This window comes from Anomaloglossus baeobatrachus, chromosome 8, assembly GCF_048569485.1.
Source record: "Anomaloglossus baeobatrachus isolate aAnoBae1 chromosome 8, aAnoBae1.hap1, whole genome shotgun sequence".
Classification (NCBI taxonomy): domain Eukaryota; kingdom Metazoa; phylum Chordata; class Amphibia; order Anura; family Aromobatidae; genus Anomaloglossus; species Anomaloglossus baeobatrachus.
Genome location: NC_134360.1, coordinates 2223677 through 2250993, shown reverse-complemented (window position 1 = coordinate 2250993; position 27317 = coordinate 2223677). Strand labels below are relative to the sequence as shown.

General features: G+C 47.1%; 1 protein-coding gene across 6 annotated transcripts in view; it reads right to left on the bottom strand.

Annotated features, from left to right (window-relative positions):
• Nucleotides 1–27317, bottom strand: part of IQSEC1 (IQ motif and Sec7 domain ArfGEF 1) — a 1387106-nt gene that overhangs the window by 46978 nt on the left and 1312811 nt on the right. For all 6 annotated transcript variants that reach the window (XM_075321245.1, XM_075321244.1, XM_075321240.1 and 3 more), the window contains 3 exons: nucleotides 16863–16985; nucleotides 12117–12283; nucleotides 6077–6216 (listed from right to left, as the gene is read on the bottom strand). In XM_075321245.1, the coding sequence (XP_075177360.1) occupies nucleotides 6077–6216; nucleotides 12117–12283; nucleotides 16863–16985 (430 nt within the window). The remainder of the gene's footprint in view (nucleotides 1–6076; nucleotides 6217–12116; nucleotides 12284–16862; nucleotides 16986–27317) is intronic.

Below are 27317 nucleotides of genomic sequence, written 5' to 3'. Positions count from 1 at the left end.
CCAAATCTAATGCTGCAAAATGAAGTTTACAAGAAAGTCTGAGGGATGTGGTCACTGCCGCAACACCGACTATCCGAGAGCCATAATGTGGAGGAAGCAAAGAACAGATGAGCCTTTAGTGATATATGAGGGATGTGGTCACTGCCGCAACGCCGACTATCCGAGAGCCATAATGTGGAAAAATCAAACAACAGATGAGCCAATAGTGATATGTGAGGGATATGGTCACTGCCGCAACGCCTACTATCCGAGAGCCATAATGTGGAGGAAGCAATGAACAGATGAGCCTTTAGTAATATGTGAGGGATATAGTCACTGCCGCAACGCCGACTATCCGAGGACCACACTATGGAGGAAGCAATGAACAGATGAGCCTTTAGTAATATGTGAGGGATGTGATCACTGCCGCAACGCCAACTATCCGAGGACCACAATATGGAGGAAGCAATGAACAGATGAGCCTTTAATGATATGTAAGGGATGTGGTCACTGCCGCAACGCCGACTATCCGAGAGCCATAATGTGGAGGAAGCAATGAACAAATAAGCCTTTAATGATATGTGAGGGATGTGGTCACTGCCTCAACGCCGACTATCCGAGAGCCACAATATGGAGGAAGCAATGAACAGATGATCCTTTAGTGATATGTGAGGGATATGGTCACTGCCGCAACGCCGACTATCTGAGAGCCATAATGTGGAGAAAGCAATGAACAGATGATCCTTTAGTAATATGTGAGGGATGTGGTCACTGCCGCAACGCCGACTATCCGAGAGCCACAATATGGAGGAAGCAATGAACAAATGAGCCTTTAATGATATGTGAGGGATGTGGTCACTGCCGCAACGCCGACTATCCGAGGACCACAATATGGAGGAAGCAATGAACAGATGATCCTTTAGTGATATGTGAGGGATATGGTCACTGCCGCAACGCCGACTATCTGAGAGCCATAATGTGGAGGAAGCAATGAACAGATAATCCTTTAGCGATATGTGAGGGATATGGTCACTGCCGCAACGTTGACTATCCGAGGGCCACAATATGGAGGCAGCAATGAACAGATGATCCTTTAGTAATATGTGAGGGATATGGTCACTGCCGCAACGCCGACTATCCGAGAGTCATAATATGGAAGAAGCAATGAACAGATGAGCCTTTAGTGATATGTAGAGATGCTGATGTCATTTATTACACTCATCATAAAACCGGTTAGAGCACAGAAAAAACACAGAAAGTACAAGTCACTAAAGGGTGCAAGATTACAAAATGCAGGGGAGTGGGAAATTATATCCATCCATCCATCTATCCATCTATCTATCCATCTATCTTTCTAGCTTATAAGTGTATGTAACCCTCATTCCTTGTTTTGTGGTCCGCAAAAAAAAAAAAAAAAAAAGGAAAACACACGGATGACACACGGACGGTATACGGAACGGATACGGATGTCACATGGATGCATTTGTGGAAAAACAGGACCGGTTTTTTTTTTTTGCGGACCGCAAAAACGAGAACGAGAAATAAATGATGTTACAGAGCAAGCTTTCAAGACTCCTCAGGTCTCTTCATCAGGCATTGTATGACAAAATATCTGAAGAAACACAAATATATACACAAACAGCAGAGGAGGTATAATAAATGGACATTTAAATAAGCAAGCATTGAGCTTAGAGAGTGAATCCTTACTTAGCTTTGATTAGTGGTGTGAAAGTTTTATTGTCCCAGTATCCATGTAGATCAGAGGCCTGGTGTCCTCAGTCTCTGGAGCAAAGTCCATGTAGGATCAGAGGCCTGGTGCCCTCACAGTCTCTGGAGCAGAGTTCATGTAGGATCAGAGGCCTGGTGCCCTCACAGTCTCTGGAGCAGAGTTCATGTAGGATCAGAGGCCTGGTGCCCTCACAGTCTCTGGAGCAGAGTTCATGTAGGATCAGAGGCCTGGTGCCCTCACAGTCTCTGGAGCAAAGTCCATGTAGGTCAGAGGCCTGGTGCACTCACAGTCTCTGGAGCAGAGTCCATGTAGATCAGAGGCCTGGTGCCCTCACAGTCTCTGGAGCAGAGTCCATGTAGGATCAGAGGCCTGATGCCTTCACAGTCTCTGGAGCAGAGTCCATGTAGATCAGAGGCCTGGTGCCCTCACAGTCTCTGGAGCAGAGTCCATGTAGGTCAGAGGCCTGGTGCCCTCACAGTCTCTGGAGCAGAGTCCATGTAGGATCAGAGGCCTGGTGCTCTCACAGTCTCTGGAGCAAAGTCCATGTAGGATCAGAGGCCTGGTGCCCTCACAGTCTCTGGAGTAGAGTCCATGTAGGTCCGAGGCCTGATGCCCTCACAGTCTCTGGAGCAGAGTCCATGTAGGATCAGAGGCCTGGTGCCCTCACAGTCTCTGGAGCAAAGTCCATGTAGGATCAGAGGCCTGGTGCCCTCACAGTCTCTGGAGCAGAGTCCATGTAGGTCCGAGGCCTGATGCCCTCACAGTCTCTGGAGCAGAGTCCATGTAGATCAGAGGCCTGGTGCCCTCACAGTCTCTGGAGCAGAGTCCATGTAGGATCAGAGGCCTGGTGCTCTCACAGTCTCTGGAGCAGAGTCCATGTAGGATCAGAGGCCTGGTGCCCTCACAGTCTCTGGAGCAGACCCCTCAGATTTTGTAGTGACTCATAAATGCTCCTGACAGGTTGAGTCCTGTGTGGACAGAGTCAAACATTGTAATGAATTTGTCTCCCAGACCCTTCAACGATTCTGTGATTTGAAGCTGCCTTTTAATATGACAACTTTCATGTGGTGTATGTTGTGTTCTGGAGCACAGAAATGTTTGGCCACAGGTAAATGTTTTTTTTTTTGTCTTTAATTGTGTAATGATGAAACCTAATTCTTGCTCTCAGTTTCTGTCCTGTTTCTCCAACATAGAGACCCCCAATAGGACATATAGGGCACAGGATTAAGTATACCACATTGGAGGAGGAACATGTGACTGTCCCGGGAATCTTATAGTCCTTCTTAGTGGTGGGATCTGTATCCGGTCTCTGGTTTCTACATGAGTGCAGGTTCTGCAGCTCTTTATATCGCAGAGATAAGTTCCTCTTGTTGTATCTGAGGGCATTGAGCTTCGGATCACGACGTTTCTTATATTAGGAGGTTGCCTGTAGCAAGGGAGGATCTTTGATTATTACTTTTTCGGTCAACCTTGTGTAGAACATGGTGAAGTTTCTTGGCTGTTTTTCTCAGTACCTCATGCTGTGGGTTGTAGGTTAACACCAGAAGTACACGACTAATTTCCTCTTTTTGTTTCTACTGAAGCAGTTCACTTCTAGGGGTCCTTGTGGCTATAATGATCTGATTATCAATGGAGGTGGGGTGGTAGCATTGGTTTAAAATTGTCTTTTTCAAATGGGTTAAATGTTGAATGTTCATCCCTCTCTGCTGGCCTGGAACAGATATGATTCTATCGGAGGGCCTGGCTGTAGACAATGGACTTTTTAATGTGTTTGGGGTAGAAGCTGTCCCATCTGAGGTATGTGGTACGGTCAATAGGCTTCTGATACACCGGTCTCTGGATTAAACTATTTTTAATTTTTATGATGGTCTCAAGAAGTGGATTTACATTTTTGAGTCCAATGTCAGGTTTATGGTAGGATGAAATGTACTGAATTTATGATGGAATTTTAGAAGTTGTCGCTCAGATTCGGTCCAGATTATTAAGATACCATCGATGTAACAGAAGTAGGCCAAGGGTTTGATGGAGCAGGACGCTAAAAAGTTATTTACCAGTTTAGCCATGAAAAGGTTGGCATACTGTGGTGCTATTTTGCTGCCCATAGCAGTTCCTGTGCGTTGTAGATATAGTTCCTTGCCAAAAGAGAAAGAGTTGTGCATGCTGATAGATCTGGTGAGTCTTAATACAGACTCAGATGGAATCCCATTGGCTTCAAGAAGCATTCGCCCGGCGGTCAGTCCATCTTCATGTGGGATGTTAGAGTATAAGGATTCCACATCCATGGTGGCTAAGATGGTACTCTCGGGTAGGGGACCTATTGTAGATAGCTTTTTTTAATAGATCTGTGGTGTCCTGTATATAGCTGGCTGTCTTCCTTACCAGCGGCTTAAGGACATTTTCTACACACCCAGAGAGTTTTTTAGTGATTGTTCCGACCCCTGAGATGACTGGCCTCCCTGGTTTATGAATCTTGGGAATTTAGGAAACATTATGATCTGAAGTTCAATGCCCTCAGATACACCAAGAGGAACTTATCCTTGCAAAGTAAAGAGCTGCAAAACCTGCTCTCATGTAGAAACCACAGACCGGATACAGATCCCACCACTAAGAAAAACTATAAGATCCATGGGACATTCACATGTTCCTCTTCTAATGTGGTCACTTAATCCTGTGCACTATATGTCCTATTGGGTTTTTTTTATGAAACAGGACAGAGACTAAGAGCGAGGATGAGGGCTCATTGTCACAGAATTACAGACAAAAAAACCCCATTTACCTGTGGCAAAAAATTTCTGTGCTCCAGAACATAACATTAACCCCATGAAAGTTGTCATATTAAAAGGCAACTTCAGATCACAAAATCATTGTGGGGTCTGGTAAATCAAATTCATTACAATGCTTGACTCTGTCCACACAGGACTAAATCTGTCAGGAGGATTTATGAGCCACTACAAAATCTGAGGGGTCTGCCCCAGAGACGGTGAGGGCACCAGGCCTATGATCCTACATGGACTCTGCTCCAGAGACGGTGAGGGCACTATGTCTCTGATCTACATGGACTCTGCTCTAGAGACTGAGAGGGCTCCAGGCCTCTGATCTACATGGAATCTGCTCCAGAGTCGGTGAGGGCACCAGGCCTCTGATCCTACATGGACTCTGCTCCAGAGATGGTGAGGGCACCAGACCTCTGATCCTACATGGATTCTGCTCCAGAGACGGTGAGGACACTATGCCTCTGATCCTACATGGACTCTGCTCCAGAGAAGGTGAGGGCACCAGGCCTCTGATCCTACATGGACTCTGCTCCAGAGACAGTGAGGGCACTATGCCTCTGATCTACATGGATACTGGCAGAATAACACTTTCACACCACTAATCAAAGCTAATTAAGGATCATTTTTCTAAGCTCAGTGTTTGCTTATTTAAATCCCCTTTTATTCTGCCATCCCTCTGCTCTTTTGTGGATATATTTGTATTCCTTCAGATACTTTGTTATACCATGCCTGATGAAGAGCCCTGAGAATTCTGGAAAGCTTGCTCTGTAACATCATTTATTTTAGTTAGTCATTAAAAGGTATCACAACTACAAGATTATAATTTTGTTTCTCTCACTGAGAGCAACCAATAATTTTTCAACCTTTTTCTTTTTTTAATTAAAAACAGAGGAAACACGGATGTAAAACTGAAGTAACAAGGACGTCTTCAATTTTTCACCTTTTTAGGAATAACACTATTTCTTGCCATTATGTAACTTGTTTCTGCATTTTGAAAGCATTGTGCACAGAAATGAAGTCCTGCTTTTCATTGCTTTCTTAGCACACAGAGACAAGTAAGCAGCATGTAGGAAATTCAACAGATGGAGGTAAAAGACTTGTTGGAAAGCTCACCAGGATCTGTCTGTGTCTCCCGCTGCCTATTTCCTCTCCCTGCTCCTCACTTCTCCTCCTTCCCCCTCCCCTCTCCATAGAATATAATGGGTTGCATAGCTAAGCTGTTTATTCAGAATGGATGATAAGTTCAGGAAGCAGGGAGGAGAGGAAGAAGTGGCTGATAAGAGGGAAAGGAAGCAGATTTTATTTTCCTGTACAACTGATTTATGCAAAGTCAAAAATCGATGAAAGACATGATCTGAATCTCACAGATCGGACACAGATCCAAGTTAAAACGTATGTGTGTGTGGATTGATGAAACTCGGAGTCCGTGCGCTGTCTAAGAATGTACATTATGTGGACAGCAAAGGTGTGAATGCAGCCTTATTTTACTTGTATATACTAATTATAATATCAGGAGATGAGCCCAGTAACACACAGTAGCATTTTATTATGAATGTGCATAGTGACCGAGCACTCATCATTAGCAGTAACTCACCGGCTTCTTGCCTACAATAAGTTTTTCAACCTTCTGAACTTGAGATACATGATCTTCATTAGTCTTGAGTTCACGCTTACGGATGCGCTCATAAATGCCTATCAGCATCTCCCGGGGGATGTCCTCGCCATCGTCCACACCTGCGGAGAGTGACAGTTCTCATTACTAAAAGACCAGACATTACAGCCGGTTACTGCTGATGTCTCTGCAAGGTCAAAGCCAAGGACAATGATCATACAGATCCGTGGTTTTCAGGGATGGGTAAGCAGGTTCAGAATTGACAATTAGCCCAGGCACCACAACTCTGCTGCTCTGGATAGTAGGATCAACGAGAAAATGATCCGCACTTACTTGTTCTGCATTCATCACCAGTCATCCCGGACTTCAATGTTTAATTACCCAGATGTATATAAAATCCGTATTATGCACTGACAGGGACACTTTATTACAAAGGTGATTTAGTTTCATATACTTCAGAGGATCAGTAGAATATCAGCAGGAATGAAATAACTGTCATAAAAATATCCCCAGTAGTTACGGGTCCCATCAAATATCCCCCTACTAGTTATATGTCCCATAAAAGATCCCCAGTAGTTACGGGTCCCATAAGATATACCTACTATTTACTTGTCTCACTAAATAGCCCTACTAGTTACGGGTCTCACAAAATATCACTACTAGTTATATGTCCCATAAAATCGTGTCCCATAAAATATCCACACTAGTTATGAGTCCCAGAAAATATCCCTACTAGTTACGTTTCTCACAAAATATCCCTACTAGTTACGTTGCTCACAAAATATCCCTACTAGTTACGAGTCTCACAAAATATCCCTACTAGTTACGAGTCTCACAAAATATCCCTACTAGTTACGAGTCTCACAAAATATCCCTACTAGTTACGTTGCTCACAAAATATCCCTACTAGTTACGAGTATAACAAAATATCCCTACTAGTTACGAGTCTCACAAAATATCCCTACTAGTTACGAGTCTCACAAAATATCCCTACTAGTTACGTTGCTCACAAAATATCCCTACTAGTTACGAGTATCACAAAATATCCCTACTAGTTATATGTCCCATAAAATATCCCCAGTAATTATGTGTACTATAAAATATACACAGTAGTTACGAGTCCCATAAAATATCCCTACTAGTTATATGTCCCATAAAATATCCCCAGTAGTTGTGTACCATAAAATATCACCAGTAGTTACGGGTCCCATAAAAAATCACAAGTAGTTACTGTACATGTCTCATAATATTTCTGTACCAGTTATGTCACCAACTCTTATGTTTTAATTTCTATTTCAAATCTGTTTTATTATTAAGTTTATAAATCAAGCATACATCTTGAACATTTATAAAGATTATAATACATAAACAGTGATCTCTCAGTTTCGGAATGACAAAAATAACATCACATTGTAGATTTCATTGGAACTCTATAAGCTATCCTTATGCTAACACTCCATGACAAACCATACACTAGAAATCAGAGTTCCAGCGAAACATGTCTTCCTGATAATTGACAAGACCACTCTCAGCATAAAACAATCCCCTTTTAAGTTATTGAATAAACATTTAAGAAAAAGTAGAAAGCTAGAAAAAAAAAAAAAGAACAGATATAAGCTTAGAAAAGAAGGAATCAAATAGAGTGAAGAAAGTAGGGTAAAGAGGGGGTGGGGGAAAAAAGTGTGTGGGGAGAGGGGAAGACAAGGTATGTCACCATTTCTCATCCCAAATAACCTGCCAGACTCACCGTGAACTCAGGAGACTCCATGAACGTAATCCACGGTCCCCACACTGTGATAAATTTTTCCGTGAGCCCATTAAGTTCAGCTGTGAGTTCCTCCATTCTCTGGAGGTTTGCCATCTCCTCTACCCAGTCAGCTAACGTGGGGCATCTAGTCTGTTTCCAGTATCTGGGAATAATTATACGGGCTGCCGCTAAACAAAATCGCAGCAGGTCCCTCTTTTGTGACTTGAATGAACCTGGGAGGATAGAGAGGAGGGCCACCTGGGGAGATCTCTCCACCTCACCCCCACTCATCTTTTTATACAGAGAAAACACTGAGTCCCAGAATGGTTGCAATTTAGCACAGCTCCACCATATATGTAACATAGACCCTTTTTCTGTACCACATCTCCAGCACATGTCGGACACTGAGGGAAAGATAGCATGCAATTTGGTCGGGTATTGGTACCACCTTGTGAGAATTTTATAGTTTTTCTCTTGGGCGGCACAAGCCAGAGAAAGTTTGTGGGTCCACAGAAACGCCCTGCTCCATCTGTCCTCCGAAATGTCCTCTCCCAGTTCCTCTCCCCATCTATAGACAAATTTGGGTTTGTCCGACATGTCTCTCTGGTTCAGCATTTTATAAAAAAGAGAGATGACATGCCCAGGTGACGAACCCTGCAAGAACAATTTCTCAAATGGAGTAGGGGGGGTCCTCAACTTCCTCTCCCTGTCCTGGTTGGATAGAAACGATTTCAGCTGCATATATTCTATCCAGGAAACCTCTCTCCCTGTGGCCCGTAGAGATGCATAAGGGGGCAGGGTATTTCCCTGGAGCACATGAAAAAAACGAGTTTCCTCCACCCGAGCATATCCCAGAAATTTATTGGAATGAAGCCCCGGAGGGAACTCCTGGTTGCCAAAGAGGGGGGTAAGTGGACCCCTCCCCTGTGAGAGAGAACCCCTCTTAACCTCACCGTCCCACGTCCCCATCACTGTCCAAATAAACTCCATTCCCTTCTCTATCTGTGACCTACTCTCCTTTTCCATCCATGAGAGGAAGTGCAAAGGGACTCCCAATCCGTCCTGTTCGATCGCGACCCATTGTTTCGAGTTCCTATGGAAGTGCCAATCCATTATCCTCGTTAGAATAGTTGCCCTGTAGTATAACTGGAAATTTGGGAGCCCTGCCCCTCCATTATTTTTGTGTCTGGTAAGAGTTTTTATGCTTGTCCGAGGTCTCCTATTCCCCCAAACGAACCTTGACAAAGCCGTCCGAATTTTGGAAAAGTAACTCCCCGGCAGCTGAATAGGTACCGTTTGGAACAAGAAAAGAAACCTAGGAAGAACATCCATTTTAATAGCGTTGATACGCCCAAACCACGATAGTCTTTTTTTGTCGTACTTCTTTAAATCCCTAATTGTCCTCTCTAACAGGGGTAGAAAATTATGATGCATAATTTTTGTTGGATCCCGAGGTACAACTACCCCCAGATATTTTATAGCTGATGGTTGCCACTTAAAGGGAAAATTTTGGGTTGTACGGGCTAGATCTTCCGCCGACCGGGTCACATTCATAGCCTCTGATTTAGAGAAGTTCACTTTAAAATTACTTAAGTTACCAAACTCCTCGAACTCTTTGAGCAAAGACGGGAAGGATATGTGTGGCTGGGAAATAAACATGAGAAGGTCGTCAGCAAATAAAGCTAACTTGCGATTCCCTCCCCCGGCCTCTATCCCATGGATACTAGCATTATTTCTTATGGCGACCGCTAGATGCTCCATGACAATGACGTAGAGCAGAGGTGACAATGGACATCCTTGCCTTGTTCCATTGTGGACCTGAAACTTATGTTTCAATTTCTAAATGGTTGTATCTATAAGAGATTTTAGTCACTTGTGACCTTGTTAGACGAACACAGAAAATGCAGATTATATCCAGATAAACAGATAGAAATGCTAAATCTCTACCAAATTGTATATATCCAATAATAATCTATAGCTATCATCCATCTTGTATCATCATAAATGAAGCAATTCTTAAGATAATACTTGTAGCATCATATTTATACAGAGTAGAACTTTAGAGATAGAAAAATAGATAAATAATAGATAGATGGATAGATAGATAGATAGATAGATAGATAGATAGATAAATTGATAGATAGAAACCCAAAAAAAGCATCCTTGTCTGAGCACTCCGCCCTATAAACCAGGCTGTGTTCACAATCCTTATACCAGGAGTCCTAGCTGCCCAGACATGGAGGTTAGTCCAGATAGTGGCATTTCAAGTTAGATTTTTAGTCTAGCTGCCCAGACAAGGATGTTTTTAACCTAGATAGTGGCATTTTAGTTAGGGACCCGGAATATTGAGATTTACCTTGCCGTTTGGTTTCTGGGCTTACATGCATTGGCCAATTCATAAACTAAAAATCTCATTTTTTCATATAGCAGTAATGCAGTACCAGAGTTCCCTTATACATTGATGGCATTTAGTGTGCGGCTGTATCCATTTTGTATTTGCTAGGTTTTTTCAGCTGGCACCTATACACACTTGTAGGATGTGCAGGTCAGTCTTTTGAAATACTCCTCCATACAGACTTTCTCCAGATCTTTCAGGTCACTCCTCCATACAGACTTTCTCCAGATCTTTCAGGTCACTCTTCCATACAGATCTTCTCCAGATTTTTCAGGTCACTCTTCCATACAGATCTTCAGATCTTTCAGGTCACTCCTCCATAGAGATCTTCTCCAGATCTTTCAGGTCACTCCTCCATACAGATATATTCCAGATCTTTCAGGTCACTCCTCCATAGAGATCTTCTCCAGATCTTTCAGGTCACTCCTCCATACAGATCTTCTTCAGATCTTTCTGTCCACTCCTCCACACAGATCTTCTCCAGATCTTTCAATCCACTCCTCCATACAGATCTTCTTCAGATCTTTCAGCTTTCAGGTTGTTGGGCAATATTGAGATTCTGGTCCCGCCACAGATTTTCTATTGGGTCCAGGTCTGGAGACTGGCTAGGCCACTCCAGGACTTTGAAATGCTTCTTACGGAGCTGCTCCTTAGTTGCACTGGATGTGTGTTTTGTGTCATTGTTATGCTGGAAGACCCAGCCCCGATCCATCTTCAATGATCTTACTGAGGGAAGGAGGTTGTGGGCCAAAATCTAGGGATACATGACCCCATCCATCCTCCCTTCAATACGGTGCAGCTGTCCTGTCCCCTTTGCAGACACGTCCCCCCAAAGTATGATGTTGCCACCCCTGTGCTTCATGGTTGGGACAGTGTTCTTGGGGTTGTACTCGCCCTTCTTCCTCCAAACATGGTGAGTGGCGTTGATACCAAATAGTTCTATTTTTGTCTCATCTGACCACATGACCTTCTCCCATGTCTCCTCTGGATCATCCAGATGGTCACTGGAGAACTTCAAACGGGCCTGAACACGTGCTGGCATGAGCAGGTGGAACTTGCATGCCCTGCAGGATATTAATCCATGACGGTGTAGTGTGTTACTAACCTCAATCTTTGAGACTGTGGTTAAATTACTCTTCAGGTCATTTATCAGGTGGTCCTCTCATGTAGTTATGGGCTGATTCCTAACCTTTCTCAGAATCATCCTTACCTCACGAGGCAAGTTCTTGCATGGAGCCTCAGACTGAGTAAGATTTACAGCCATCTTGTGTTTCTTCCATTTTCTAATAATTGTGCCAACAGTTGTTGCCTGCTCACCAAGCTGCTTGCCTATTGTCTTGCAGCCCATCCCAGCTTTGTGCAAGTCTACAATTTTGTCCCTGGTGTCCTTAGACAGCTCTTAGGTCTTGGCCATAGTGGAGAGGTTGGAGTGTAATTAAGTGTGTGAACAGATGTCTTTTATACAGTTAACGAGATCAAACAGGTGCAATTAATACAGGTAATGAGTGCAGAGTAGGACCTTCTTAAAGAAAAAGTAATGTCTGTTAGAGCAGAAGTATTGCTGGTCGGTGATCAAATACTTATTTCATGCAATACAAAAAAAAAAAAAAATATTTCTAAATTATACAATGGGATTCTCTGGATTTTTTTTTTATTCTGTCACAGTTGATGTTCCCTATGATAAATATTACAGACCTCTCCATTCTGTGTAGGGGGGGAAACTGCAAAATCGGCAGAGGATGAAATAATTAGTATCCCCACTGTAGGTAGATAGATAAGAGAGAGAGATACATACAGATTCTCCATCCATCCATCCGTCCCCATCCATCCATCTATCCTACTTATTTAACTTCATAGTGGTATATAATATTGAAGATTACCTCTTAGATTCTTCACAAAATCCTCCAGTTTCATCTTCCGCTCGGGCTTCACGTTGGGACTGTACATGTCTGTGTTGAGCAGGATGATGGCGAATGCCAGGATGAAGATCGTGTCTGGATTCCGGAACTGCCTGACCACCCCGGGATTACAGATGCAATATCTCTGGCTGTAATACAAGATCGGACCATCATGTACAGACAGTTGGTGGGGAGCAGCCATATTACATGCAGTCATGCCTGATCCTTCGTTCCCCAGGAGTCAGGACATTAGGGGAAAGAATGGCTGGACCACGATTGCTGGGTTTGGTGGATAGGTCCTGAATACTAGGACAATTAGAGAAGGAAGGTGCATCAATGTGGTCAGAAGTCCAGCCTCAGAGCCGCATCTGTGGAGCAGAACGCGGAGGATCGGATGTATGAGGACACAATGCCTTTATCTCCAGGAAGACCCCCGAGCCGCAGCCCATTCAAGAGTGAATGTTTTAGGCTATGTGCGCACAGTGCGTTTTTCGGGTGCGTTTTTGGCTTCAAAACTGCAGGACTTTGCTTCCCCAGCAAAGTCTATGAGTTTTCATTTTTGCTGTCCGCACACATCTGTTTTTTTTACCTGCGTTTTTGAGTTAAAAAAAAAAAATGGACATGTCAGTTCTTTCCTGCGTTTTTCTGCGTTTTCCCCCATGCAATGCATTGGAAAAACGCAGCAAAACGCAGAGATCAAAAACGCAGCAAAACGCAGCCAAAAACGCACCAAATCGTGGCAAAAACGCATGCGTTTTTTGACACGTTTTTTTGCCGCAGGTGCGTTTTTGTGCGTTTTTAGCGGCCAAAAACGCACAAAAACGCAGCGTCAAAAAGACGCAGTGTGCGAACCTAGCCTTAGGAGGAAGAAAATTGTACAGGAAAAATGACACTTATGGAAGTGATTGTTAGCGGCTCTCAATCTTGAACGTCTATTGTGCAAAGTCAAGGGTATTTTTTCAATAAAAAGAAGAGTCAGTAAATGCGTAATCGCAGGATTCACAATTGCAGAGACCCCGTTATTTTCGGCAGCTCTTCTTTGGCCGAGCATTACAGAGGTCCCTCTGGCATTTTACACAGATCCTCTTAGAAGGAGAACACAAATCTGATGTTCCAATAATTATGGATAACGAAGTTTCTTGTAAGCTAGAAATGAAATGGTGAAATGAATGTGGAGTCAGAATTCAAGTGGTCGTCCGGTGAAAACAAGTCATCATGTCCACATAGGAAAGGTGATAACTTCATAAATCGGAGGGAGTCCGGCCGATGGGACCAGCCGCAATCTGCAGATTAGAGCAGACCAGCGTGCATGCCCGATCACCAATCTTGTGATTTTCTTGTCGCGGTGGTTGGATGTCGTCTGCCCCGCTACGTTAATCTGTAACTGGGATAAAAGTCCTTGCTCTGCCGATCATTGTCGATGGACCCTTCCAATCAGTAAGTTATCACCTATCCCGTGGATAGGGGATACTTTATTTTCACCAGACAACCCCTTTAAAGTAAATGAAGCCTAAACTAAGTCTACCTAATATCCAAAACTCATGCACTGTACATCTGCTGATTTTGGTGGGATTAGCCAACCAATCTAAAGGCTCCTTACACCTTACCAGCCATCAAATTGGTTCGGCCAAGCCCTCCTGGGTTTTCGATGGGAGAGGTGCGGACAGAAGCAATAGCATTTTTCAGCACTGAACCAACAAATTGCTGAAATCCCACCAGTCTGATCCTTCTCTCCCCTAACATTATCTGTTGGGGCAGATTTGGGAGACCCCCATGCCTATTAGAATAGGGCCGGTATCAGTGGACATGGCTGACTTTTGTCTAATGTGTATGGGGAATAACTGTTGAGATGGGCCTTTTGACTCTCCCCTAAAAGATGATGAGAGGAGGATTAGACAAGCCTAATCACCCAGTCCTTTAGCTCTCCCCGTATATAATCTGGCAATGGTTTCCTCCCCACTTTTCCAAAACGAGCGACTAAGTGTATAGCAGGGATGAGGAGAGATACCTGTTGGAGGAAGACTTACGTGGCCGGTAGCTAAGCTGTATGACCACCTTTGTCACACTGCCAGTCCCCCAGCAGCTATGGCCCTGCCGACAGTCGATCCCAGCCGAGAATGGCATTTAGTGAAAACCTTCAATTATACTATTAGTGGTAAACTAGTGAAAATTGCTCAGGGAGCTGATATTTTGGACCTCAGACTAACAGAATCCTCTTTCTGTCATATATGCTCCATTTCTTACCAGTGACCTAGAATATGGAGAACATGGTTATTAGTGTTGGACACACTTTACAGATGGCGGCGCGGTGTGGAGGGTGCATCATGTGGAGGCTTGTAACACCGGCAGCTGCTGGCGGGCTAGTTGGGGAGGCATCGAACGGTGGTGGAGCATCTGGAAGAACATGTCCATATCGGCGGTTTGTGGCTTCATACTTACATGTTCAGTGCACCTCGCATAAAGCTATTTATTCTTGGCTTACAGTGGCCGCCTGCAGTGCAGAGCAGCCATGCATCCACCGCCCGTGACCTTCAGAGGCAGGCACTTTATTTCCAGGGACAGTCATCCCTCCCCAGTGTTTTCACACATGCTGTATAAATTCCACGCGGCCGAGCCATGACCATCTGACTCTGCTTAAGTCAAACCGCCAGAGCTTAGAGAAGCTTAAACCTTTAACCATGTGCAGCTCGCAGATTCTGCATTCCTTGTGTGCCAGCTGTGCCCACATCGCACCCGCTGCACCTTACCATGAATATAGCTCATATGGATATATGGATATGAGACTATGGATATATGGATATTAGGAGATATGGATATGTGGCTATGGATATATGGATCTATAGATAGGTGTACATGAATATATGGATATAAGGAGATATGGATATGTGGATATATGGTTATGTGTACAGTGCTGGCCAAAAGTATTGGCACACTGCAATTCTGTCAGAGAATACGCAGTTTCTTCCTGAAAAGGATTGCAATCACAAATTCTTTGGTATTCTCTGCATTTATTTTGCTTGCAATGAAAAAACACAAAAGAGAATGAAACAAAAATCAAAATTATTGATCATTTCACACAAAACTCCAAAAATGGGCCAGACAAAAGTATTGGCATCCTTAGCCTAATACTTGGTTGCACAACCTTTAGCCACAATAACTGCGCACAACCGCTTCCGGTAACCATCAATGAGTTTCCTACGATGCTCTGCTGGAAGTTTAGACCATTCTTCTTTGGCAAACTGCTCCAGGTCCCTGAGATTTGAAGGGTGCCTTCTCCAAACTGCCATTTTGAGATCTCTCCACAGGTCTTCTATGGGGTTCAGGTCTGGACTCATTGCTGGCCACTTTAGTAGTCTCCAGTGCTTTCTATCAAACCATTTTCTAGTGCTTTTTGAAGTGTGTTTTGGGTCATTGTCCTGCTGGAAGACTCGTGACCTCTGAGGGAGACCCAGCTTTCTCACACTGGGCCCTACATTATGCAGCAAAATTTGTTTGTAGTCTTCAGACTTCATAATGCCATGCACACGGTCAAGCAGTCCAGTGTCAGAGGCAGCAAAGCAACCACAAAACATCAGGGAACCTCCGCCATGTTTAACTGTAGGGACCGTGTTCTTGTCTTTGAATGCCTCTTTTTTTTCCTGTAAACTCTATGTTGACGGCTTTTCCCAAAAAGCTCTACTTTTGTCTCATCTGACCAGAGAACATTTTTCCAAAACGTTTTAGGCTTTCTCAGGTAAGTTTTGGCAAACTCCAGCCTGGCTTTTTTATGTCTTGGGGTAAGAAGTGGGGTCTTCCTGGGTATCCTACCATACAGTCCCTTTTCAGTCAGACGCTGACGGATAGTTCGGGGTGACACTGTTGTACCCTCGGACTGCAGGGCATCTGGAACTTGTTTGGATGTTAGTCGAGGTTCTTTATCCACCATCCGCACAATCTTGCGATGATATCTCTCGTCAGTTTTTCTTTTCCTTCCACATCTAGGGAGGTTAGCCACAGCGCCATGGGCTTTACACTTCCTGATGACACTGCGCACCGTAGACACAGGAACTTTCAGGTCTTTGGAGATGGACTTGTAGCCTTGAGATTGCTCATGCTTCCTCACAATTTGGATTCTCAAGTCCTCAGACAGTTCTTTGGTCTTCTTTCTTTTCTCCATGCTCAATGTGGTGCACACAAGGACACAGGACAGAGGCTGAGTCAACTTTAATCCATGTCACCTGCTGCAAGTGTGATTTAGTTATTGCCAGCACCTGTTAGGTGCCACAGGTAAGTTACAGGTGCTGTTAATTACACAAATTACAGAAGCATCACAGGATTATTCAAACAGTGTCAATACTTTTGTCCACCCACTTTGTTATGTTTGGTGTGGAATTATATCCAATTTGGCTTTATGACAATTTTTTTACATTTTTTTTCATTGAAGACAAATTAAATTAAGATAATAATACCAAAGAATTTGTGATTGCAATCATTTTGAAGAAGAAAGTGAGTATTCTCTGACAGAATTGCAGGGTGCCAATACTTTTGTCCAGCACTGTCTATGGATATATAGATATGTGTACATGAATATATGGATATGTGGATATATGGGTATAAGGAGATATGGATATATGGGTATGTTTATATGGATATATAGATATGTGTATATGGAGATATGGATATGTGGATATATAGATATGTGTATATGGATATATGGGTATAAGGATATATGAATATGGATATAGATACCTAAAGGCTTCAATGAGTCGCTCCACTTTCTGGGCTTCTCCCTGGACCCGAATATGAGCCTGGAACTTCCTGAGAGCTTCATCCAACTCCATGGCTGAAAAATCCATCTCGTCCACCACGCAGCTGGAAGACAGAAGCACAGGAGACGCGTTTAGCCGCCCGGCTGGGAGATAACGCTGCAGGGAAACTAGGATTTAGGCAGAATATTTACACATGAGGCTTACATGCTATTTGTAATTAACCATAACCAACGAGGAGTTCTTCCTAATTACAAATGGTGCGACAATAACTACAGATCAAAATCCCATCAAACATTTTAAAGCCAACCCATAATAATATCCGTAAAGCATCAGTTTGATGGTTGGCCATAGTTCAGATGAAGACGATTCGTACTAAACCACAAACGGGGAGTGAACATTATATGGGGGTCTTTACTTGGTACCGATCCTTCGTCAGCGGCCCCAGGCAATAAGCGGATCATTATGACCCCAAATTGAGACTCCAATGTGTTACTTGGGAAAACTTGTAAATAAGTATTAAATTGTTCTGCAGCGCCTCCACAGGGGAAACAGAACGTTACACCGTGTCCAATGGCCTGAATGGGTTATCGGTATAACACAGGACTGGTCCTCTAAAGTGAAGGTGTAATCGTCCCCCCCTCCGGCCATGAGATGAGGATCCCGAATATGAGGAACCCACCATATCACAATGGACTCACAGGCGTCCGCCGCCTTCCCCCAAGCCATTACCCTCCCCCTGCTTGGTAAGGACAGTGGTGAGCGGGGTCAGCGGGCCGTGGGGACGCACTCCTTGTGATGGACCCCTAACCATCAATCTGTGAAGCTCTTTAATAGCGGCTTTCACTTGATTTATTATTGCCGCTGATCCACTGATTCTGGGACAGTTTCTTCTTTTTCTGTGCTATTTTATTTCAAAATGACGTTGACCGGAATATTCCGGAGTGTTGCTGCACAGTGTACTTTTCATTTTAAGCAATGGCCGCTTCTTACGTTTTCCTGTGTCACTGGCCAATCAAGACATGGCTGCGCCTCTGTGATACACGCCCGGTGGGTGAAGGGTAAATCTGCACCTTTATTACCGGGGAGCATAACTATAGAACAAAGGTGCCCACAAAAAACGAAAAACTGTTCCAGAATCAGGAGCAGCAGCAATAATAATAACAACAATAATAACAATAACAATAATCAATATATAGTACAGCTTCAATGGGGAAATGCAGTGCGTCAAGTGTATGGACGTCATTTACCAGAATATTTCATCTGAACGTCCCCATGTGGAGCTCCACCGGCGCAGCACAGGTTAATAAATCTGACATAAATGTTCCTCAAAACGTAAAGTATTCTTGCATCTGTGAATGTAGTATCTTTAGTATTACTAGATATAAGCAGGTTTTATTACACATAATCCATGGTGGCGCTTTATAATACGACACTGGATTACGCTAGAAAGCTTTATGTCTGCCCTTTCTCCATAAAGGAAAGAGATGGGGACTGATTGCATTGATGGCCCCCCGCATTGATGGGCCCCCCGGCATTGATGGCCCCCCGGCATTGATGGCCCCCCGCATTGATGGGCCGACCGGCATTGATGGCCCCCCGGCATTGATGGCCCCCCGGCACTGATGGGCCGACCGGCATTGATGGGCCGACCGGCATTGATGGGCCGACCGGCATTGATGGGCCGACCGGCATTGATGGGCCGACCGGCATTGATGGGCCGACCGGCATTGATGGGCCGAACGGCATTGATGGGCCGACCGGCATTGATGGGCTGAACGGCATTGATGGGCCGAACGGCATTGATGGGCCGAACGGCATTGATGGGCCGACCGGCATTGATGGGCCGACCGGCATTGATGGGCCGACCGGCATTGATGGGCCGAACGGCATTGATGGGCCGAACGGCATTGATGGGCCGAACGGCATTGATGGGCCGAACGGCATTGATGGGCCGAACGGCATTGATGGGCCGAACGGCATTGATGGGCCGAACGGCATTGATGGGCCGACCGGCATTGATGGGCCGACCGGCATTGATGGGCCGACCGGCATTGATGGGCCGAACGGCATTGATGGGCCGACCGGCATTGATGGGCCGACCGGCATTGATGGGCCGACCGGCATTTATGGGCCGAACGGCATTGATGGGCCGAACGGCATTGATGGGCCGACCGGCATTGATGGGCCGACCGGCATTGATGGGCCGAACGGCATTGATGGGCCGACCGGCATTGATCGGCCGCCCGGCATTGATCGGCCGCTTGGCATTCAGCACGGATCCATTCCTCTGCGTTGTTGGTAATACACACAATGAACACTTTTAATTTTAGAGAGAGACAGACACAGAGTGAGACACACAGAGATTGATACAGAGACGCACAGAGTCACACACACAGAGACACAGAGACTGATACAGAGACACACAGAGACACAAAGAGACAGAGACATACACAGACAGACACACAGAGACAGAGACAGAAACACAGACACAAACATAGAGACAGAGACACACAGACAGACACACACAGAGACATAGATACACAGTGGCACACACTGAGACACACACAGACACACAGACATACAGAGAGAGAGATGCACACACAGAGACAGAGAGACACAGAGACATACACAGACACACACACAGATACAGAGAGAGAGAGAGAGAGAGAGAGATGCACACACAGAGTCAGAGAGACAGACACAAAAATATGGACACATAGAGACAGAGACAGACACAGAAACAGAGATATACAAAGGCACAGACACACAGACAGACAGAGAGACACAGAGACACACACAATGAGATACACACAGAGACAGACACACAGAATGACAGAGCGACAGACACACACACAGACTAAGGGTACCTTCACACTTATCGATGCAGCAGCGATCCGACCAGCGATCTGACCTGGTTAGGATCGCTGCTGCATCGCTACATGGTCGCTGGTGAGCTGTCAAACAGGCAGATCTCACCAGCGACCAGTGAACAGCCCCCAGCCAGCAGCGACGTGCAAGCGACGCTGCGCTTGCACGGAGCCGCCGTCTGGAAGCTGCGGAGACTGGTAACTAAGGTAAACATCGGGTATGGTTACCCGATGTTTACATTAGTTACCAGCGCACACCGCTTAGCTGTGTGTGCAGGGAGCAGGGAGCCACGCACACTGAGCGCTGGCTCCTTGCTCTCCTAGCTACAGTACACATCGGGTTAATTACACAGCGATCCTGTGTGTCACAGTGGGAGAGCGCCTTTGAAGAAAACGAACCAGGGCTGTGTGTAACGAGCAGCGATCTCGCAGCAGGGGCCAGATCGCTGCTCATTGTCACACACAGCGAGATCGCTAATGAGGTCACTGCTGCGTCACAAAAAGCGTGACTCAGCAGCGATCTCGGCAGCGAGCTCGCTGTGTGTGAAGCACCCCTAAGGCTAAGACACAAGCTAAGAGAGAGAATCAGGCAGAGAGAGAGAAGCAGGCAGACAGAGACAGGCAGAGAGAGAGAAGCAGGCAGACAGAGACAGGCAGAGAGAGAGAAGCAGGCAGACAGAGACAGGCAGCGAGAGAGAAGGAGGCAGACAGAGACAGGCAGAGAGAGAGAAGGAGGCAGACAGAGACAGGCAGAGAGAGAGAAGGAGGCAGACAGAGACAGGCAGAGAGAGAGAGAAGCAGGCAGACAGAGACAGGCAGAGAGAGAGAGAGAGAAGCAGGCAGACAGAGACAGGCAGAGAGAGAGAGAGAGAAGCAGGCAGACAGAGACAGGCAGAGAGAGAGAGAGAGAAGCAGGCAGACAGAGACAGGCAGAGAGAGAGAAGCAGGCAGACAGAGACAGGCAGAGAGAGAGAAGCAGGCAGACAGAGACAGGCAGAGAGAGAGAAGGAGGCAGACAGAGACAGGCAGAGAGAGAAAGAGAAGCAGGCAGACAGAGACAGGCAGAGAGAGAAAGAGAAGCAGGCAGACAGAGACAGGCAGAGAGAGAGAAGGAGGCAGACAGAGACAGGCAGAGAGAGAGAAGGAGGCAGACAGAGACAGGCAGAGAGAGAGAAGGAGGCAGACAGAGACAGGCAGAGAGAGAGAAGCAGGCAGACAGAGACAGGCAGAGAGAGAGAAGGAGGCAGACAGAGACAGGCAGAGAGAGAGAAGCAGGCAGACAGAGACAGGCAGAGAGAGAGAAGCAGGCAGACAGAGACAGGCAGAGAGAGAGAAGCAGGCAGACAGAGACAGGCAGAGAGAGAGAAGCAGGCAGACAGAGATAGGCAGAGAGAGAGAAGGAGGCAGACAGAGACAGGAAGAGAGAGAGAAGGAGGCAGACAGAGACAGGAAGAGAGAGAGAAGCAGGCAGACAGAGATAGGCAGAGAGAGAGAAGGAGGCAGACAGAGACAGGAAGAGAGAGAGAAGCAGGCAGACAGAGACAGGCAGAGAGAGAGAAGCAGGCAGACAGAGACAGGCAGAGAGAGAGAAGCAGGCAGACAGAGACAGGCAGAGAGAGAGAGAGAAGCAGGCAGACAGAGACAGGCAGAGAGAGAGAGAGAGAAGCAGGCAGACAGAGACAGGCAGAGAGAGAGAAGCAGGCAGACAGAGACAGGCAGAGAGAGAGAAGCAGGCAGACAGAGACAGGCAGAGAGAGAGAAGGAGGCAGACAGAGACAGGCAGAGAGAGAAAGAGAAGCAGGCAGACAGAGACAGGCAGAGAGAGAAAGAGAAGCAGGCAGACAGAGACAGGCAGAGAGAGAGAAGGAGGCAGACAGAGACAGGCAGAGAGAGAGAAGGAGGCAGACAGAGACAGGCAGAGAGAGAGAAGGAGGCAGACAGAGACAGGCAGAGAGAGAGAAGCAGGCAGACAGAGACAGGCAGAGAGAGAGAAGGAGGCAGACAGAGACAGGCAGAGAGAGAGAAGCAGGCAGACAGAGACAGGCAAAGAGAGAGAAGCAGGCAGACAGAGACAGGCAGAGAGAGAGAAGCAGGCAGACAGAGACAGGCAGAGAGAGAGAAGCAGGCAGACAGAGACAGGCAGAGAGAGAAAGAGAAGCAGGCAGACAGAGACAGGCAGAGAGAGAGAAGGAGGCAGACAGAGACAGGCAGAGAGAGAGAAGGAGGCAGACAGAGACAGGCAGAGAGAAGGAGGCAGACAGAGACAGGCAGAGAGAGAGAAGCAGGCAGACAGAGACAGGCAGAGAGAGAGAAGGAGGCAGACAGAGACAGGCAGAGAGAGAGAAGCAGGCAGACAGAGACAGGCAAAGAGAGAGAAGCAGGCAGACAGAGACAGGCAGAGAGAGAGAAGCAGGCAGACAGAGACAGGCAGAGAGAGAGAAGCAGGCAGACAGAGATAGGCAGAGAGAGAGAAGGAGGCAGACAGAGACAGGAAGAGAGAGAGAAGCAGGCAGACAGAGACAGGCAGAGAGAGAGAAGGAGGCAGACAGAGACAGGCAGAGAGAGAGAAGGAGGCAGACAGAGACAGGCAGAGAGAGAGAAGGAGGCAGACAGAGACAGGCAGAGAGAGAGAAGGAGGCAGACAGAGACAGGCAGAGAGAGAGAAGGAGGCAGACAGAGACAGGCAGAGAGAGAGAAGCAGGCAGACAGAGACAGGCAGAGAGAGAGAAGCAGGCAGACAGAGATAGGCAGAGAGAGAGAAGCAGGCAGACAGAGACAGGCAGAGAGAGAGAAGCAGGCAGACAGAGACAGGCAGAGAGAGAGAAGCAGGCAGACAGAGACAGGCAGAGAGAGAGAAGCAGGCAGACAGAGACAGGCAGAGAGAGAGAAGCAGGCAGACAGAGACAGGCAGAGAGAGAGAAGCAGGCAGACAGAGACAGGCAGAGAGAGAGAAGCAGGCAGACAGACAGGCAGAGAGAGAGAAGCAGGCAGACAGAGACAGGCAGAGAGAGAGAAGCAGGCAGACAGAGACAGGCAGAGAGAGAGAAGCAGGCAGACAGAGACAGGCAGAGAGAGAGTGGGAGTTAGGGAGAGTGAGAGAGACACTTCGTTACTATCCCGGGCAGCGCCGGTTATTACAGCTAGCTTCATTATATTTGACGGATGCTGGATTTTTTCACTATTTTTCGTCAGGACATCTTCTGGGCCTTCAGATATCTCTGCCGTTTCTCACACACACAGGGGCGCTCTGGGATGGCGCTCGCTATGATGGCGCTGGGATGGAGCTCGCTATGATGGCGCTTGCTAGGATGGAGGTCGCTGGGATGGAGCTCGCTATGATTGAGCTCGCTGGGATAGAGCTCACTATGATGGCGCTCGCTGGGATGGAGGTCGCTGGGATGGAGCTCGCTATGATGGCGCTCGCTGGGATGGAGCTCGCTATGATGGCGCTCGCTATGATGGCGCTCGCTGGGATGGAGCTCGCTATGATGGCGCTCGCTATGATGGCGCTCGCTGGGATGGAGGTCGCTATGATTGAGCTCGCTATGATTGAGCTCGCTATGATTGAGCTCGCTGTGATTGAGCTCGCTGGGATGGAGCTCGCTATGATGGCACTCGCTATGATTGAGCTCGCTGGGATGGCGCTCGCTATGATGGAGGTCGCTGGGATGGCGCTCGCTATGATGGAGCTCGCTATAATGGCGCTCGCTGGGATGGTGCTCGCTATGATGACGCTCGCTGGGATGGCGCTCGCTAGGATGGCACTCGCTATGATGACGCTTGCTGGGATGGCGCTCCTTATGATGACGCTCGCTGGGATGGGGCTAGCTGGGATTGCGCTTGCTATGATGGTGCTCGCTGGGATGGCGCTTGCTAGGATGGCGCTTGCTATGATGACGCTCGCTGGGATGATGCTCGCTGGGATAGTGCTCGCTGGGATGGCGCTCGCTATGATGGCGCTCGATGGGATGGCGCTCGATGGGATTGCGCTTGCTATGATGGTGCTCGCTGGGATGGCGCTTGCTATGATGACGCTCGCTGGGATGATGCTCGCTGGGATAGTGCTCGCTGGGATGGCGCTCGCTATGATGGCGCTCGATGGGATGGGGCTCGCTGGGATTGCGCTTGCTATGATGGTGCTCGCTGGGATGGCGCTTGCTATGATGACGCTCGCTGGGATGATGCTCGCTGGGATAGTGCTCGCTGGGATGGCGCTCGCTATGATGGCGCTCGATGGGATGGCGCTTGATGGGATGGCGCTTGCTATGATGACGCTCACTGGGATGATGCTCACTGGGATGATGCTCGCTATGATGGCGCTCGCTGGGATGGCGCTCGCTGGGATAGCGCTTGCTATGATGGCACTCGCTATGATGGCGCTCGCTATGATGGCGCTCGATGGGATGGCGCTCGATGGGATGACGCTCGCTGGGATGGCGCTCGATGGGATGACGCTCGATGGGATGACGCTCGATGGGATGGCGCTTGATGGGATGGCGCTTGCTATGATGACGCTCGCTGGGATGATACTCGCTGGGATGGCGCTCGCTATGATGTCGCGCGCGCTGATGACGGATCCTATGTTCTCTATCACATCTCTGGTGGCGGTTTCTCTTAGGATCAGCGCATCTAAATCAGCCATGCCGGATCCTTATCTCTTCTGACAATCCTCAGTGTACACATTACACTGTTGGTCAAACCTATCGATATCGGTGGCTTTGGTCATGGTTAGTCTATTGTGTATGGGGGAGCACCTCGCCCGGATAAGCAGATATGTGAGGAGGATACGGTGACCCAGTGAGCACGATGGCCTCATATTATTTACACTGGTCCTTATTAGGGTATGTGCGCACTAGGCGTTTTTTTCATGCTGCGTTTTTATGTGCGTTTTTGTCTAAAAACGCACCCGCGGCTAAAAAAAAACGCGGCAAAAACGCATGCGTTTTTGCCGCGATTTGGTGCGTTTTTTGCTGCGTTTTTGCTCACTGCGTTTTTAATCAGTGCACAATGCCATTAAAGATTGTTGATGAAAAAAAAAAAAAAAAAAAGGTCTGATGTCATTTCCTTCTTCAAAATGTTCATTGTATGCAGGAGAGCAGACAGCAGCTGCAGAACTACAAGTCTCAGCATCCTCCATTCACTAGTGTATGCAGGAGAGCAGACAGCAGCTGCAGAACTACAAGTCTCAGCATCCTCCATTCACTAGTGTATGCAGGAGAGCAGACAGCAGCTGCAGAACTACAAGTCTCAGCATCCTCCATTCACTAGTGAATGCAGGAGAGCAGGCAGCAGCTGCAGAACTACAAGTCTCAGCATCCTCCATTCACTAGTGTATGCAGGAGAGCAGACAGCAGCTGCAGAACTACAAGTCTCAGCATCCTCCATTCACTAGTGTATGCAGGAGAGCAGACAGCAGCTGTAGAACTACAAGTCTCAGCATCCTCCATTCACTAGTGTATGCAGGAGAGCAGACAGCAGCTGCAGAACTACAAGTCTCAGCATCCTCCATTCACTAGTGTATGCAGGAGAGCAGACAGCAGCTGCAGAACTACAAGGCTCAGCATCCTCCATTCACTAGTGTATGCAGGAGAGCAGACAGCAGCTGCAGAACTACAAGTCTCAGCATCCTCCATTCACTAGTGTATGCAGGAGAGCAGACAGCAGCTGCAGAACTACAAGTCTCAGCATCCTCCATTCACTAGTGTATGCAGGAGAGCAGACAGCAGCTGCAGAACTACAAGTCTCAGCATCCTCCATTCACTAGTGTATGCAGGAGAGCAGACAGCAGGTGCAGGACTACAAGGCTCAGCATCCTCCATTCACTAGTGTAAGCAGGAGAGCAGACAGCAGCTGCAGAACTACAAGTCTCAGCATCCTCCATTCACTAGTGTATGCAGGAGAGCAGACAGCAGCTGCAGAACTACAAGTCTCAGCATCCTCCATTCACTAGTGTATGCAGGAGAGCAGGCAGCAGCTGCAGAACTACAAGTCTCAGCATCCTCCATTCACTAGTGTATGCAGGAGAGCAGACAGCAGCTGCAGAACTACAAGTCTCAGCATCCTCCATTCACTAGTGTAAGCAGGAGAGCAGACAGCAGCTGCAGAACTACAAGTCTCAGCATCCTCCATTCACTAGTGTATGCAGGAGAGCAGACAGCAGCTGCAGAACTACAAGTCTCAGCATCCTCCATTCACTAGTGTATGCGGGAGAGCAGACAGCAGCTGCAGAACTACAAGTCTCAGCATCCTCCATTCACTAGTGTATGCAGGAGAGCAGACAGCAGGTGCAGGACTACAAGGCTCAGCATCCTCCATTCACTAGTGTAAGCAGGAGAGCAGACAGCAGCTGCAGAACTACAAGTCTCAGCATCCTCCATTCACTAGTGTATGCAGGAGAGCAGACAGCAGCTGCAGAACTACAAGTCTCAGCATCCTCCATTCACTAGTGTATGCAGGAGAGCAGGCAGCAGCTGCAGAACTACAAGTCTCAGCATCCTCCATTCACTAGTGAATGCAGGAGAGCAGGCAGCAGCTGCAGAACTACAAGTCTCAGCATCCTCCATTCACTAGTGTATGCAGGAGAGCAGACAGCAGCTGCAGGACTACAAGTCTCAGCATCCTCCATTCACTAGTGTATGCAGGAGAGCAGACAGCAGCTGCAGAACTACAAGTCTCAGCATCCTCCATTCACTAGTGTATGCAGGAGAGCAGGCAGCAGCTGCAGAACTACAAGTCTCAGCATCCTCCATTCACTAGTGTATGCAGGAGAGCAGACAGCAGCTGCAGAACTACAAGTCTCAGCATCCTCCATTCACTAGTGTATGCAGGAGAGCAGACAGCAGCTGCAGGACTACAAGTCTCAGCATCCTCCATTCACTAGTGTATGCAGGAGAGCAGACAGCAGCTGCAGAACTACAAGTCTCAGCATCCTCCATTCACTAGTGTATGCAGGAGAGCAGGCAGCAGCTGCAGAACTACAAGTCTCAGCATCCTCCATTCACTAGTGTATGCAGGAGAGCAGACAGCAGCTGCAGAACTACAAGTCTCAGCATCCTCCATTCACTAGTGTATGCAGGAGAGCAGACAGCAGCTGCAGAACTACAAGTCTCAGCATCCTCCATTCACTAGTGTATGCAGGAGAGCAGACAGCAGCTGCAGGACTACAAGTCTCAGCATCCTCCATTCACTAGTGTATGCAGGAGAGCAGACAGCAGCTGCAGAACTACAAGTCTCAGCATCCTCCATTCACTAGTGTATGCAGGAGAGCAGGCAGCAGCTGCAGAACTACAAGTCTCAGCATCCTCCATTCACTAGTGTATGCAGGAGAGCAGGCAGCAGCTGCAGAACTACAAGGCTCAGCAGCCTCCATCCAGGACTGTATGCAGTTTTTTGCCCAAAAAGAAAAAAAAATGACATGGGCTTCGCCATATTTTTCTATGCTAGCCGGGTACAGCAGGCAGATACGGGCTGCCCCCAACCCCCAGCTGCCTATTTGTACCCGGCTGGGAACCAAAAATATAGAGAAGCCCTTTTTTTTTAATTATTTCATGAAATAATTAAAAAAAAAA